The following is a 14,125-nucleotide window of genomic DNA, read 5'->3' as shown; positions in this document are numbered from 1 at the left end:
CTGGGGGTGTGAAGAGTTGGCAAAGTTTGCTAGCGTGGGGATCAGAATGTGACCAAACACTAAGAGAATTTGCCTTGAGTGAAGATTTTATGGCATCGTGTTCGCATGGCTTTGCTCACAGAGTCTTGGCAGTGGTTCCATGCAAGACTTGCACAAAAAGCAGCATAAAATAGCTCATTGGTGGCAGGGGGGGGTCTTCAGGCTGGTGGCAGGTTTCCTTGGTTTGTTTTCCATTTGCTGAGGAAGTCTCCTGGCTGCCTTTCCAGGCAGTCCTCCTAAGCAGAGCTCCTTGTGCGGAGGATGGAATGGTGAGCAGGTCACTGCTCCGGGACACGGGAGGAATGCGCAGATCTGTGGGAAAGAGCCTGTGGGCTCTGCACAGTGCCACTGCACTCTGCTCCATTACAGGATGGGGCTTTCTGCATCCTCAGCAGGCATGAGGGAGTTCAGTGAGGGGAATCATGCAAAGAAGACATCATCTGCAAGGAAAACAGCAAACTCATGGTTATGGTAAATTCCCTTGCAGCCCCGGGCTGGTCTCAGAGGAACAAAGGTCTCTCGTTGTTCTGAGTGGGGGGTGAGCACTCAGAGTTCTCATCTGCCTTGCCAGATACGACACGGCTCGAAGGAAGACCAGGCAGGGTCCTACTGGAACTTGTATGTAGCAGGGTTTGATCAGCATCCACAGCACAATAGTGCAAATGCCTATGGGACTTCTGTCTTGAGGAATCCAGGACTGCTCTTACTGTCTGAGCACTGTAAACATCAGTTAGAACACACAGCGTCCGTGTTTAGTGAGATGGTTTTATCAGCAACATTCCTGCAAGCAGAAGCCCAGGAATACAAACACACCACAACAAACACGTAAAGAATTTGATAAGGCTGAACTGCATCTCTGAACATCTCTCTCCTGGTTTTTCTCTTTGGGTATTTAAAGTTTTATGGTGGGTCAGGATTGCCTAAGAAGCACTGCACGTGCATTAGCAAGAAATGTATTTACTTCCACTTCAACAGCTGACAGAGCAGACAGGAAAGCAGGGGAGGATTTAGATGGATCCAGAATCTGAGGAAATGCAAGCTCTTCTTATTCCTGTCTCGGTGCATGCGGAAGTTGGCACAGGGGAAAATATGAGAAGATGGAAAGTGAACAAGATTAGGCATAGAGGTCCATCTTGAGCAGAGAGTAAGCAGAGAGCAAAGCCATCAGTGTCGCATCACAGCAACATAAGGAAGTGTCTGGCCTTCTGGCTGTGTCGTTCATTGGGCCATTTCTGGTGGTAAGAAGCAATGTTTGCTCCAGGTGTTGTGCCTCAGCCTGTGCAAGCTACAGGCAAGAGTCCAGTGTCTAAAAATGGGTCTCATGCCTATGCAGATGCTACCAGTCCAGCTACCATAGCATCTGTGCCTGTAGGGTCTGTACCCTGACTATCAGTGAGGCAGAAGTATCCCAAATTGTTCCGCTCAGCAATGGATCACACCTGGAGTGCTGCATGGTTAGTGTGACAGATGCTACTCTAAGGAGACTCATCCTTTTCTTCCTCTTTTTCTTTCATATTTTTCCCCCACTTCTTAAGACCAGTTTTAATCTTACTGGTTTTGTTAATTTTTACTAAGAAGAGGTTAAAAAATTTTAAAGATTAAAATATTCTAAAATTACACTGTGAAAATTCATGACTGACCCGCTACCCTTTTTTTTCTTTTTTTTTTTTTTCTCCTCGTGTTTATTTTATCCCCATTTGGGATAAGGAAAAATTATAAAAATCACGGAAAGTTTTGCAGTGTGGGAAAACAGCTCCTTTCCAACTCTGGCAAACCCAGAGCAGTGTGCAGAGCCTGAGGCTACATGTATAGGTGGGTGGGGGCTTGGGCTGTTCCTCCAGCTAATGCTGGGTGAATTCAAGTGGCACTTTTGGTGCGAATTGCACCATCTGGGGAGATGGGGGAACAGGTGAGCACCCTGGCTGGGTGTGTTACTGCATTACCTCCTGCTGCAAGAGTGGGAAGAAGGCTGTGCCCAAGGCTGCCACAGCCACCTTGCAAGTCACTGATCCAGGGACAGACAGGTATCTAAGGGATGCAGGGCTCAGGCTCCAGTTCAGCATCCATCTCCAGCTTTGGAGATGCCATGGTTGGTATGTTTTCTCTCTCTTCTCCATTGGTGTTGGGTGGTGTTCCCATGCCCTCAGCTTTGGCAGAAAGAGCACTAGGAAGTGGCAGTGAGGTGCACGTATTGCATCTGATGGGGAGTCTGTGGGTTTTCCTGAAAAGCCATGCGTGAGATGACCTGCTTGGCCATTGCAGATCTGCTTGATCTACCCCAGGAAAAGATCTAACCAGGCAGGATGTGCTCATTGTGCTCCTTCCTGACCAACAAGGGTAGCTCTCAGGTGACACTAGATTTAAGTGCCAAAGTCCTTGGGAGAGGGATGCAACCTGAACCTCATCTGAGCCTTTATTTCTGAGCACACATAGAATCATAGAATTGTAAAACCATCAGGGTTAGAAAAGACCTCTAAGATCATCTAGTCTGACCATCATCCCATCCTCACCATGCCTATCAAACCATGTCCCTCACTGCCACATCTTCATGTTCCTTGAACACCTCCAGGAATGGTGACTCAACCATCTCCCTGGGCAGCCCATTCCAATGCCTCACCACTCTTGCTGACAATATTTTTTTCCAATTTGAACCTCCCTTAGTGCATCTTGAGGCCACCACTTCTTTTCCTCTCGCTGTTACCTGAGAGAAGAGGCCAACTCCCATCTTGCCACAACCTCTTGTCAGGGAGTTGCACTGAGCCATGAGGTCTCCCCTGAGCCTCCTCTTCTCCAGACTGACCCATCCCAGTTCTCTCAGCTGCTCCCCATAAGATTTGTGCTCCAGATCTCTCATAACTCATCACCTCTTATCCTATCGCTGTTACCCGGAAGAAGATGCCAATCCCCACCTCTCCACAACCTCCTTTCGAGCAGTTGTGGAAAGCAATAAGGTCTCCCCTAAACCTCCTCCAGACTGAACAATTCTAGTTCCCTCAGCTGCTCTTTTTGTATCATCAGACTTGTACATCTACAGGGAAGCAGAATTGATCCTTGTGAACCAAGGCTCAGCTCCAGAGGATAGCCAGTTGTGGAAGTAAGCACCCACGAGCTACCATGGTAGTCCAGCTTTATGAATTTAGTATTTATAGGCAGAAAGAGATGGGGGACAGCCTGTACTGTGTACGGCCTTGCAATTTATGTGTTGGCACTAGTGGTTGATGGGAGATGTGCTCTGAGGCTCAAAAGTGTGCTTAAGCTTTATAAATACAATCAGTTCAGACTGAAGTGAGTGAACAATGTGGAATGTTTTGAGGCCAAATTTGACTTCAGAAAAAAAAAAAAAACAAAACACCATTGAACCAGTGGTACTTGAGTGTGTTGTGAAAGCATGCATGGCTGGGGCCGCAGCGTGACCTCCTGGCTCAGACAGAAAGGACTTTGGTACAATCACTGCAAATTAAAATGTTGCATATGCTCTGAGTGCAAAAAGATTGTACACAGTGCCTGGAAGAAGCCTTCCTGAAAGACTCTTGCCTCTGCTGGTGGTCTTGCAGCTTCATCACTGGATGTCTGGCTCACACTCTCTATTTTTCAAAAACATTAATAATAATAATCCATATAAAACTGTCATATTGGTTCAACATGTACGTCACCAAAGCCCCGACTAATTTATCAAAGATTTAGTGTTCAGTTGAACAAAGTCTCATTTTTGTAAGCAGATGCAGTTTGCTGGATTGTCCTGTCATCACCCACTATTCCACTGGAAAGATGCATTATATCAGCAACTTCTAAAAGTTAAAAAATGTACATTTTAAAGTAGTAATGTAAACACTTATTGCATGCTCCACGTTAGTCATGAACTGAATGGAAAACTTTGGAGATAAAGCAGCCAAAGTGGGTCTACAGCCCTACAGCCGCCCGTGATGGGTGTACAGCAATGGGGATGGGGCAGTACAGCAATCACACCCCTAGAGAGGAGAACATGAGCTGCCCATGGGAGCTAAAAAACGCTCACTTGGACTTGGAAACTGAGAACATCAGTTCAAAGATTTGGTGTGCAACAAAGCCCTGGCCCGTCTGGGTGCCTGCAGGGCTGTTTCCAGGGCATGGCCATGTGTAGTATGTAGCATAGCAGGCTTTTGTAGAAACCACTGTGCATACAAGATGGGGAAAGGGCTGCAAAGACCAGTGGGACAGGCAGTGGTGGGAAGCACAAGGAAGAAAGGAGGGACTCGTGAGGGGTTTTGCCCAGGTAAGGACTGAAATCTGATTGATCAAGTCTGCATTTTATTTCAGAGCCCAGCCACCAGGGTTGGGTAAGGACACAGTCATTCCCAGCGGCTGCACATGGGGACAGCTTATGTCCCATCTGCAAAGCAATAAAGAGATACAGGCACACCTAGGACTTCCTCTCTGAACACTGCATGGGCATTGGATGAACCCACAGAATCATAGAATAATTTGAGTTGGAAGGGACCCTTAAAAGTCATCTAGTGCAACCCCCTTGCAAGGGACAGTGACATCCACAAGTCCATCAGGCACTCAGAGCCCCATCCAGCCTGACCTTGAGTGCCGTCAAGGACATGGCACCCACTACCTCTCTGGACAATCTCACTGGCAATGAAATGCAGCACAAAGCAGGACAGAAGGATGCAGACGGTCCTGCTGCCAATGGGACAAGGCTGGGGCAGTGGTGAGGGCAGGCTGAGGTGGGCAGAGAGGTGGATGGAAGGAGAAAGCAGATGGCAAAATCTGAGTGGTGCTGAGCAGGAAGAGGGGTGTGAGAAAGTCCTGGCATACGTAGCGTGGAGAAGATGGTATCATATACAACACACTATTCTTACTTCCTTATACAGTAAATTGGTAAGTTTTTTTGTATTAAATCAGATTTTATCACTGAACCAATCTTGCACTTTTCTATTCTTGTTCTCTGCAAATGACCTTTTTTAGCTCTCCTCAGCTCTTTCCTGATGGGACTCATTAGGAGCTGGTGCTGAATTTTACAGGCATTCACTTTCACTTAGCATCTGGATGGGCTTTTTTTTTTTTTCACAAAACAGTTTATTGAAATGATTCTTGCAGCTTTGTGCTGCTGCACTTAGTGTCAGCAGCTGCTCCCAGGTCATGTGCATGCACCCCACAAAGACTTTTGGTGTGAGCTGGATCCTTCCTTTTCCTTCCCTACAGTGAGGTATGAGTGCCACCAAGAGAAGCTCCTTCCTTCCCTAAATGTTTTGTGGAAGTGTAATGTGAATGTACAGAATTTCCTGGGGGTTTTCCTGAAGCATTTTGACAAACCCTGCTTAAAACTCATAATAGAACAATGTAGTAAACTAATAAACAAACCTCCTCGTCCTTCAAGAACTCTCAAAAACTGTTACCTAATCTGGTGAAATTCTTCATAAAGGCTTTAACTCCACTATGTATGTTAATCAAAGAATAATTTTGCATGCATATTTTACTTTGCAGGATGTTGGTACATGTTCTGACATAAAGGCTAGCTGCTCTTTGCTATTTCTCTCTTACTGCCTGTTCCATGCAATTAGCAGCCTCTTCTGGGCTGTGTGCACTAATTCCATCACCCAGTTTGCTCAGCTAACCAGAGCCTTACATAAAGAAAGGTTCTTCTCCATTTATAGATCTGTTCTGCATTTCAAACAGTTCAAGTGCTCTCTTAGGCGGATTCCCCATGACTCTGTTTTTTCACAACATCCCTGGCTTTCTGCAGATATCCGGTGCTTATGGTTGGAAATTTGTCCAGCAGAGCAGCCAATGATGCAGACCCAGCCGGCACGGTGGACAGAATCAAGCAGGCAGTAACAAATCCTGAAGCCTTCCTCTGAAATGTTGCTAATGCATGTCTGTGGTCTGATTGCTTTACAAACACCAGTCTTCATTCACGATCCCAAGGGCTGATTGGGAGTTTCGTTCTTACCTGCTCTTCTTCTCTTCCAGAGGTCACTTTGGTGTCTGGTTCTCCATTTGAGCATCCAAAGTGGAGCAGTCAGAATCTGCACCGGACCCTACAAGCACGGTGATGAATGGTGTGATCAAACAGGACCGCTCGGACCACAAAAGTGCACCAGGTGGAAATGAGGAAGAGAAGGCACCCAAAGAAAAGGCTGCGGGTGAAGTGAGGGATGGCACCAAGCTCCAGCCACCCCCCTTTGCGGAGCGGAAGAATGGTGAGTGCCTCTCAGTGGCAGCAAGAGGGGGAAAGTGAGCGTGCACAACTGGATCAGTGCTGAGCAGCATCTTTCGTGTGTGCTGGCTTGTGGCTCATCATTATTCTTTTCTGTGGTGTTTTTGAAGGTATTTCTGGTGGCAGCATTTTAAGATTTAATGGAAGTGGCTCCTCAGCTCAATATTTCTTGTCGTGCTTAAGTACTGCTGTCAGCCATGAGGTAGTTGTTATGCTCTTTGCATCCAAGTGCTTGCTGTAATTTGGGGCTGAAATGTAGCATTTCAAGGTCTGAGGAAGAGAGTGATGTTCTGATGATAATAATGGAATTTGCTGGGGAGTAAGTGTGGTGTGAGGTTGGACAGTCGAGCAGGATTTTGGTTGCAAACATTCTGATAGACTTGTTCTGCTCTCAAAGAGTGCTGGATGCTTCAAGTAATCTCATGTTCAGTAAATTTGCTTCAGATCAGTGAACTTGGCCTGGGCCTTGGCAAGGATCATTTTTGTTTCCTTGGCCATGTGTCTAGAAACTAGTCATGTTGGCAGACGTTGATCCAGGTTTCAGGGGAGATCTGTTGGAAGAAGGCTGATAGAAAAAGAAAAACAACACAATTCAGCCTATGCAAAGGATATTCAGGCTGAGGAGCTGTTTGCCATTTCTTTCAGGCAACTGTATAATATAAGAAATGAAGAAAATTCCTCTTTGTGCACTCTAAGGCTTTCAATATTAAGAGTTCAAAATATCATGCAATGTGAAAGTGCAGTTTGAAGGCACTATTTTTGCTTTGTGTCTCTGATTGTTTGCATTATTGTACAGGACCCAATTTTTCTCAATCACTATAAATCAGAAATAATCCAAATGATGTCATCATGGCAATGTACTGGTGTCAGCCTGGAATAACACAGCAGAGAATCAGGCCCAAACTCTGCCCATAGTCAGATTAAGTAACACCAATGAGTGCACTTTTTTCCTACAGTCTCAGATATCGAAGTATTCTTAAGATAACGTGATACCAAAGGCAACAATGATGTGGACCGGTGAAATGACAAAGTTAAGACTGCCTGGTGATGCATAACATTCATATTTCCTCTATAGCTTTCCAATTTATGTTTCTTGGAGACTCATGCCCTGCATGACCATCGGCTTGGTGGTCCATCAAGACATGGCTCCACTCCTGCGTGGGTTGTTTGTATAGGCTGGGCATCCCTCCAGCCCTTTGCTCTCCTCCTTTTGCTGTTTTTCCCTTTCTTTAGCACATTCAGATAATGTGAGGGCTCGGCTTTTCCTACTGACCCTGCTCAGGAATAGCCATCTTCCTTCATCTCACATCATCTCAGGAGCAGGTGGGCCTGCCAAGAATCACACATCTCGTGTGATGCCCAGACCTGCCTTGATGTCATGGTCCCTGCTGGGACAGCTCCTGCAGGGAAATGAGGAAGGGTGGCATCTCCAGCTCTGCGGTGATCCTCTACAGTGGTACACAGCAGTCACCTGCCTTTGCCCTGCAAGCCACCACAGAGTTCTGAAGCAGATTTGTACCCTTGAGGCAGAGTCTCCTTATCCAGCTTGGTACCCTTCATTGGGTGGTCACAGGAGGGAATTTCCATCCTGTCTTCTGTTGTAGGAGGAAGGTCAGTACCTGTGGGATTGCTGCGAGGAAAAAGAACAAATCACTCTCTGCTTGTTTCCCAGGCCCATTAAGGTTATCTGTGCAACTGTATTTGCCATTCTCCTCCATCCCACAAATGCATGGAGGAAAGCAGCAGGAAGGAGCAGGGATCCACCATCAGCTGGTGATCTGTCGGGTTCAGTGCTCCTGGACAGACACCCATCTCCCAGGGGCACTGCTCCTCAGAGCTCCTGCTTGAGTCTGAACTTTCAAATCACAATCTTTATTTGACTTAATTTTGATTTAATGAAAACAGTCTAGCTAGTATATCTTTAAATAGGAAAATAGTCTTTTTAACTCTTGTATTATTCAGAAATGGCTAAGGAGATTTCATTTAAGTTTGTAAAAATAAATCACCTTTGAGAAAGGAGAAAGCCCATCCAGCAGGACCTACAAAAGCCCAGGACTGGATAAATATGCTCAGAACAGAGGATACTGGTACGCAAACCCTGAGCAGGAATCCTGATGCCTGCCTCCCCAGTCTCTGTTCCTTCTCTGCTTCTGGAAAGGTACATTCTCAGGCTGTCCTTCAGCCTTGACATACTAAAACTGTGCCCAGTTCCATGGGCCATGGTGTTTAAATGCTCAATGACTTCTTTTCCTCCTAAGTTCTGGGCCATACTGGCCTGAACTGAGCAGAGCTGTGAACAGCTGTTTTGGAAGAGCCTAAAGAAAACATGGCTGTGGGCCTTTTGAAAATCACTAATAATATTGGATTTAGAGGTGAGCTCTACTAGGCCTCCCCGCATAGCCACTGTGTATGCACCTTGGCTGAGTACTACAAGCTGTTGCACTTTGCCTTGCCAAGAGAGGTCATTTTGAGCTCAGCAAGGCAACTTCACCCTCAGCAAATGTTCCACTCAGCCTCAGTAATGAATTGAGTTGCCCACTGGTGAGATAAGAGTCCCTGACAATACTTAAAGAAGCCTCGTGATTCATAAGCTACTTTTCCCTTCCAGATCCACATAAAACTTTCTTGGGTCTTGACACTAGGGCCAGTGATAGCATTCTAAAGTATCAATGATCCCAGGGTCATTTTCTTCAGGATAATATCCTGCTTTCCATCCAATCTCATCTCATCTCATCTCATCTCATCCCATCATGCTGCACACCTCTTCTTTATCTGTGGCATCCATACCATGGTAACACCTGTACAACACTTTTCTCTGCTCATCTTCACTGGCTTGCATCAAAACTATCCTTACCCTGTCCATCTCCTATGTGACTCTCTGCACACCTCTCTAGGGAAGGTAGTAACAATGCAAGTTCTATAAATCACTTTAGCCAAGCATCTCCACCAGTGTCAATTTGGCCAGGTGAATTTCAGAAAGAATTTTGTGGTACCTCTTATAATCACAAGTAAGGATGAGAAGACATGAAGGAGTGACTTGCTATCAAGCAGCTCAAAAGCTGTTTCAGTACACGTGCTCAGTGTGCAAAGTGTTGGGCTTCTTCTGGTACAACCAGATATAGTAAAGTCCTTGGTTCAGTGTTGTGATCCCTTGTTCCCAGCCTCTAGGACTCCGAGAGTGAGATGTATTTCAGCTAGAGAGTTACCTAAGTATCAGGTCTGTGTGGTCTGATGAGGTTTCTCTGCCTTTGAAACCCTGCTCAGAATGGACTCAGTCCTCTCTGGAGGTTTCACTTCTCTCCAACGACTGTTGGACTTCACATGACGAGCTCTGGCTGAGATGTATTGGGGAAGAGTTTAATTCTATCCATTTGTTTCTCCAAGAGTGTCAATGTGTAACCATGTTTGAGTGTCAGAGCTTCGTCTGCAGGCCATGTATCTGGTCTGTAGGCAGGGGGCCAGAGGCCGCTAGCTGGAAAGCTGCATGAGATGGACCCTGCCACTGCCATTTAGGCAGTTGCATTTAAGAGAACTGAAGAGTTCCCCTTGTGCCTACTCCAGTTCAGCAGCGTTTGCTAACTGCTCGTAATGTTTCCACATAGGTTTCCCATTGCTGATTTTGGAAAACAATGTAGTTAAACTTTTCTGTTTATTTGTATAGTGAAGTAGACCCTCTGACCACCAGCTCCTTCAGCCCCTTGCAACAAGGGGAGGATTTTCAAGTGCCCATCTGGTTTGCGTTTAATGTAATGTGCAGAAAGGTTGCACATTTTCAGGACCCATGTTCATAAGTAGTAGATTGTACAACAGTTTATTACACAAATGGAGCTTTTTATTGCAGGGCTTTGTTGAGCTGCCAGTTGGGATAAAAAAAAAAGTAACGTGCTTCATAGTCGCTATCAAGGAAAATTAAAGCATTAAATTCTGCTCAAACTATCAGCCATCGGTGAGCTGGTAATCAAATCCAGAAAGGCTAGTGGGAGGTCAAGACTTTTTTGCTTTTGGTGTTCCTGAATCAACAATTATTATGAAAGACACGTAAGTGAAGCAAAAATAAAGAAGAGAGAGATGTCTGACCCAGAAGTCATCACAACATCAGAGTGCATAGACCAGAAGAGGAAAGGTATCTGCAAGTTTTGGGGAGAAAACCCTAAACAGTCCTCTCAGCTCTTGTGGTGAGCATGTGTTTTAGTTTAATTCTATATTGGAAAGGTTATTAAATTACTATCTAGTCCCAAACAAAATCTAGCCCTTGTTCCACATAGCCAGGTACGAGGTGTATCTACATGAAGATTTTCCAAATTACCTTTGGATCCAAATCAAATAAATATTGCAAACATTGTATTGAACCCAGGTGATATCTAATCCACAATGAAATATCAGCCTGCAGCCTTGAACCACACAGCCCAGCTTTAATGCCACTTAAATCAGAATGTAAGAACTAAAAGAATTCCAGGAATCCAATGATATAAACTGTATTTTTAGAGCTGTGAGTGACTTGTGAAACACTGCAGTGACTAAAGATAGCACAAGCAAGGTTTTCCATGATTTATCACAAGAACGCTCACAGTAAGTTGAAGTCATCAAATGTTGTGATAGCAGCACCTACATGTTGGCATGGTTTCAGGACGAGTCATTCATAGCATATTTGTCACAGAGCACAGTTTCCATAACAGAGTTCAGAGCTGCATCTCACTTGCACAAGCACCACACACATCACTCTTCTATTAAGCCCCAAGAGATTCGTTTCTAGAATCTGTTTTCTTTCTTTAACACAGGCAGGTGGGACCCCACCTGCTGGCACACTTCAAAAGTCTCCCAAGTTCTCAGTCTAGATGAGTGATTAAAGCAGCAGCAAGAGGAGGGCCCTGCCGTGGAGACGGTCACTGTCCTGCACTGTTCCCTGTTGGCCGTCTGGAATTTAGGTGTTACTTAAACAGGAGTTCACTCAGGGACCCATCACTCCTCCTTGGGGGTCCATGTTGCTCTGTGCTCCACAGAGGCTGGGTAGGACCTTCTTTTATTGAGCAAAATACCTACAAGGGGTCATTTTAGGGATAAAGTCATGGCAAACATTTCCTGACACCTCATGATCAGCTTTGCTCTTGGCTCCTGGCCCTTGCTAGCTGCAGTCAGCAAGGGTAAAGGAACTGGCTGGGGGAGAGCAAGCTCTGCTGCAGAACTTCTAATACATGGGGATGCTTGCAGACATGGCCAGCCCTGCAAAGCACTTCCTGCAAGGCAGGTGCACCTCTGTATCCTGCAGCCACATGTCTGATAGACTGAGAATCATCTCGAGTCTTCTTTTCTCATGTGTGAAGTCCCACATTCATCTTCCAGCCCTGAAATCCACGGACACAGAGGAGTCCTGGTCATGCTCCCCAGGCAGGGGTCCCTTCTCTGCAGGGTTAGGAGGGTGGCAGGGAGACTGCAGTCAGTTTCCCTCTCCCCCAGCCAGACTTGGCACTGCTCTTTGTTGCACCCAGCTGCCCAGTCTCTACCCAACAACAAGGCTATGCCCAGCTCTCTGTGACCACCTTTACCCCCTCACTTCTATCACTTCTGGGTTTCTTTTTCAGGTATCCTGTGAGATGTTTCTCAGAGGGATTTTCATCCCACAGAGCTACTGCTTTGTTTCCTCCTTCAGAAACCAAACTGAAATGAGTACAGTCATTTTTTCATGGTCCTTTTCATTGCATCTCCACTGAACTGCTCACCAGGGATGTGTGCTGAACCAGCTTTGGAGAAGCTTCCATGGGTTATCCCATTTTGTTGATTATCACAGCCTCAGTACTGCAAAGCAGCATGGTGCTGAGGCCCAGCAGGTCCTCCATTATCTTCAGTGGAACCATTCTTGGGGTGAGGCTGCAGTCTGCCTGTGTGTCTCCCTGGCCAGGACCATTGCTCAGCACCCAGCAGGACTGGATTAGGTTGTCTGGGGGTTGGAAATTGATGATCACTGGGGTGCCTTCCAACCCAAGCCATTCTATGACTCCATGATTCTGTGATTGAACCCCCAGTGTCCTGGGTCTCCTGACACCATCATCAGAACAGCATTCAGTATCCATGCTCAGCCTCTTGTCTTCCGTGGTAGCCATGCCTGTGATAAAACAGTGTCAGTAATTATAAGATTTCATTTCCCTGCTGCACTAGGGCAAGTGCACTCATGTCTCCATGCTGAGCTTCCATTTTTTCTGTTTCACATCATTTACAGTTGTGGTTTTTCCTGTGTTGCTTTCTTGATCTGTGAGTATTTCTGGAGGCAATGAGATATTTGCAATGATAACGAACAAGCATGCGCATAACCAAGTATGAAATCTAATGGGGAATGGTAGGAAAAGGGATCTTCTGGATGCTTGTTCTCTCACTGTCCACTTCCTTCTTTCTCTCTGTTGAGAGAAATTGGTCTGTTTGTGGTCTTGCAGGTACTGAATTGCACATGGCCAGTAAATCCTTTGAAAACAATTAAATGTAGATTTTATCTCTGACTCAGGAACTCTCTAACTACAGACATCTTTTTGTTCAATATTACTCTCTTCCTTTGGTCACTCTTAAGACATAGACAGCTCGGCCATTTTCAGATTCTCACCTGGAAATCATCTCTGATACTGTCTCTGTCTGGATCTGTTAGCTGAAAACAGAAGTGGGGTGCATTTTGGCTAAGAAATGAGGCTTAAATATTTCTTCAATAAGAAGACTAGGCCAGCTTACTTAGGGACTTAGTGTAAGCTGCAGCACTTGAACTCTTTCAGCTTAAATTAGTGGGTTCCTTCCAAATGGTCCATTTCTATGTAAAAAGAAATCACAAATTTAGGCAAAAACCTCACAGAAACTTTCTCAGGTGCTTGCTTCATATTTGGTTTCCCAATGCTCTCATTTGGAGCAGGAATCCCAAAGGAGTCACAAAAGGCTGTTATAGGAGACATGAAGTACTGTAGACTTCATTGCAATTAAAAGGAAGTCAGCTTTGCTCCACCTCAACACATTTCATCAGATCTGTCACTGCTGACACTGATAGCCTTTCAACTAATGGTTTCTTAGTACTGGAAGGAGATGGTGACTTATCACAGTTTTTAGTGGGAGATCACCAGGTCATAAAGATCTTGCGGATGACACCGCTGTGGGGTACAGTCAACACACCAAAGGGATATGATGCCATCCAGAGAGACCCAGAAAGGCTGAGCATTGGGCCCAGGGGAACCTCAGGAGCTTTGACAAATCCAAGTGCAAGGTCTGCACCAGGCAACCCTCACTACCAATACAAAGTGGGGGATGAAAGGATTGAGTGCAGCTCTGCCAAAAAGGACTTGGAGGCGCCAGTGGATGGCAAGCTGGGCATGAGCTAGCAATGTGCTCTCGCAGCCCAGAAAGAAGGGGAGATTCAGAATATAGTTGTGAAGCTCTGGCACAGGTTGGTGGAGGTCATGGATGCCCCATCCCTGGAGACACCCAAGATCAGGCTGGACAGGGCTCTGAGCACCTGATGGATGACATTTGGTCCCTTCCAATTCAAATGATTCTATGATTCTATGATCAGGAATGCTGAAGAGAGGATCATAAATGGCACCTTCTGTCCTTGAAGAGAATGAATACACGAACATACTGGAACAAAAGATGTTTCCAGTTAATGCGCCATCTGTGTTAGATTTGTCCATTCACAAAGAGGAAACAGATATTTTCACTCTGAATGGGGTTTTAAATTAAGAGGCAACAAGGAAAGTAAGTACGTAAGTCCTATCTGCGTCTGTGTGCGCAAGTGTTTGTGAGCGTGGACGTGCACGTGTGCGTGCAGAACCCCGCAGGCAGTTCACTCCAAGCTGTCTGACCTCTGCACAATTCACAGAGGAACGGCACAGAAACCACACAGCACCAATCACCCTCACG

The 14,125-nt window shown here is 45.8% G+C and overlaps 1 protein-coding gene across 10 annotated transcripts in view; it reads left to right on the top strand.

The window, feature by feature from the left end:
* The window catches only part of MYOCD (myocardin), a 224,249-nt gene that overhangs the window by 118,390 nt on the left and 91,734 nt on the right, over positions 1–14,125 (top strand). For 6 of the 10 annotated variants that reach the window (XM_085240359.1, XM_085240358.1, XM_085240357.1 and 3 more), the window contains exon 2: positions 5,995–6,224. In XM_085240359.1, the coding sequence (XP_085096485.1) occupies positions 6,077–6,224 (148 nt within the window). In that variant the 5' untranslated portion in view covers positions 5,995–6,076. Of the gene's footprint in view, positions 1–5,994; positions 6,225–14,125 lie in introns of those variants that run through there. The other 4 variants (XM_085240367.1, XM_019621580.3, XM_031556285.2 and 1 more) reach the window with 1 other exon arrangement.

This window comes from Meleagris gallopavo, chromosome 20 (genome assembly GCF_905368555.1).
Source record: "Meleagris gallopavo chromosome 20, MGAL_WU_HG_1.1, whole genome shotgun sequence".
NCBI classification, from domain to species: domain Eukaryota; kingdom Metazoa; phylum Chordata; class Aves; order Galliformes; family Phasianidae; genus Meleagris; species Meleagris gallopavo.
This window is presented reverse-complemented; position numbering and strand designations above follow the sequence as displayed.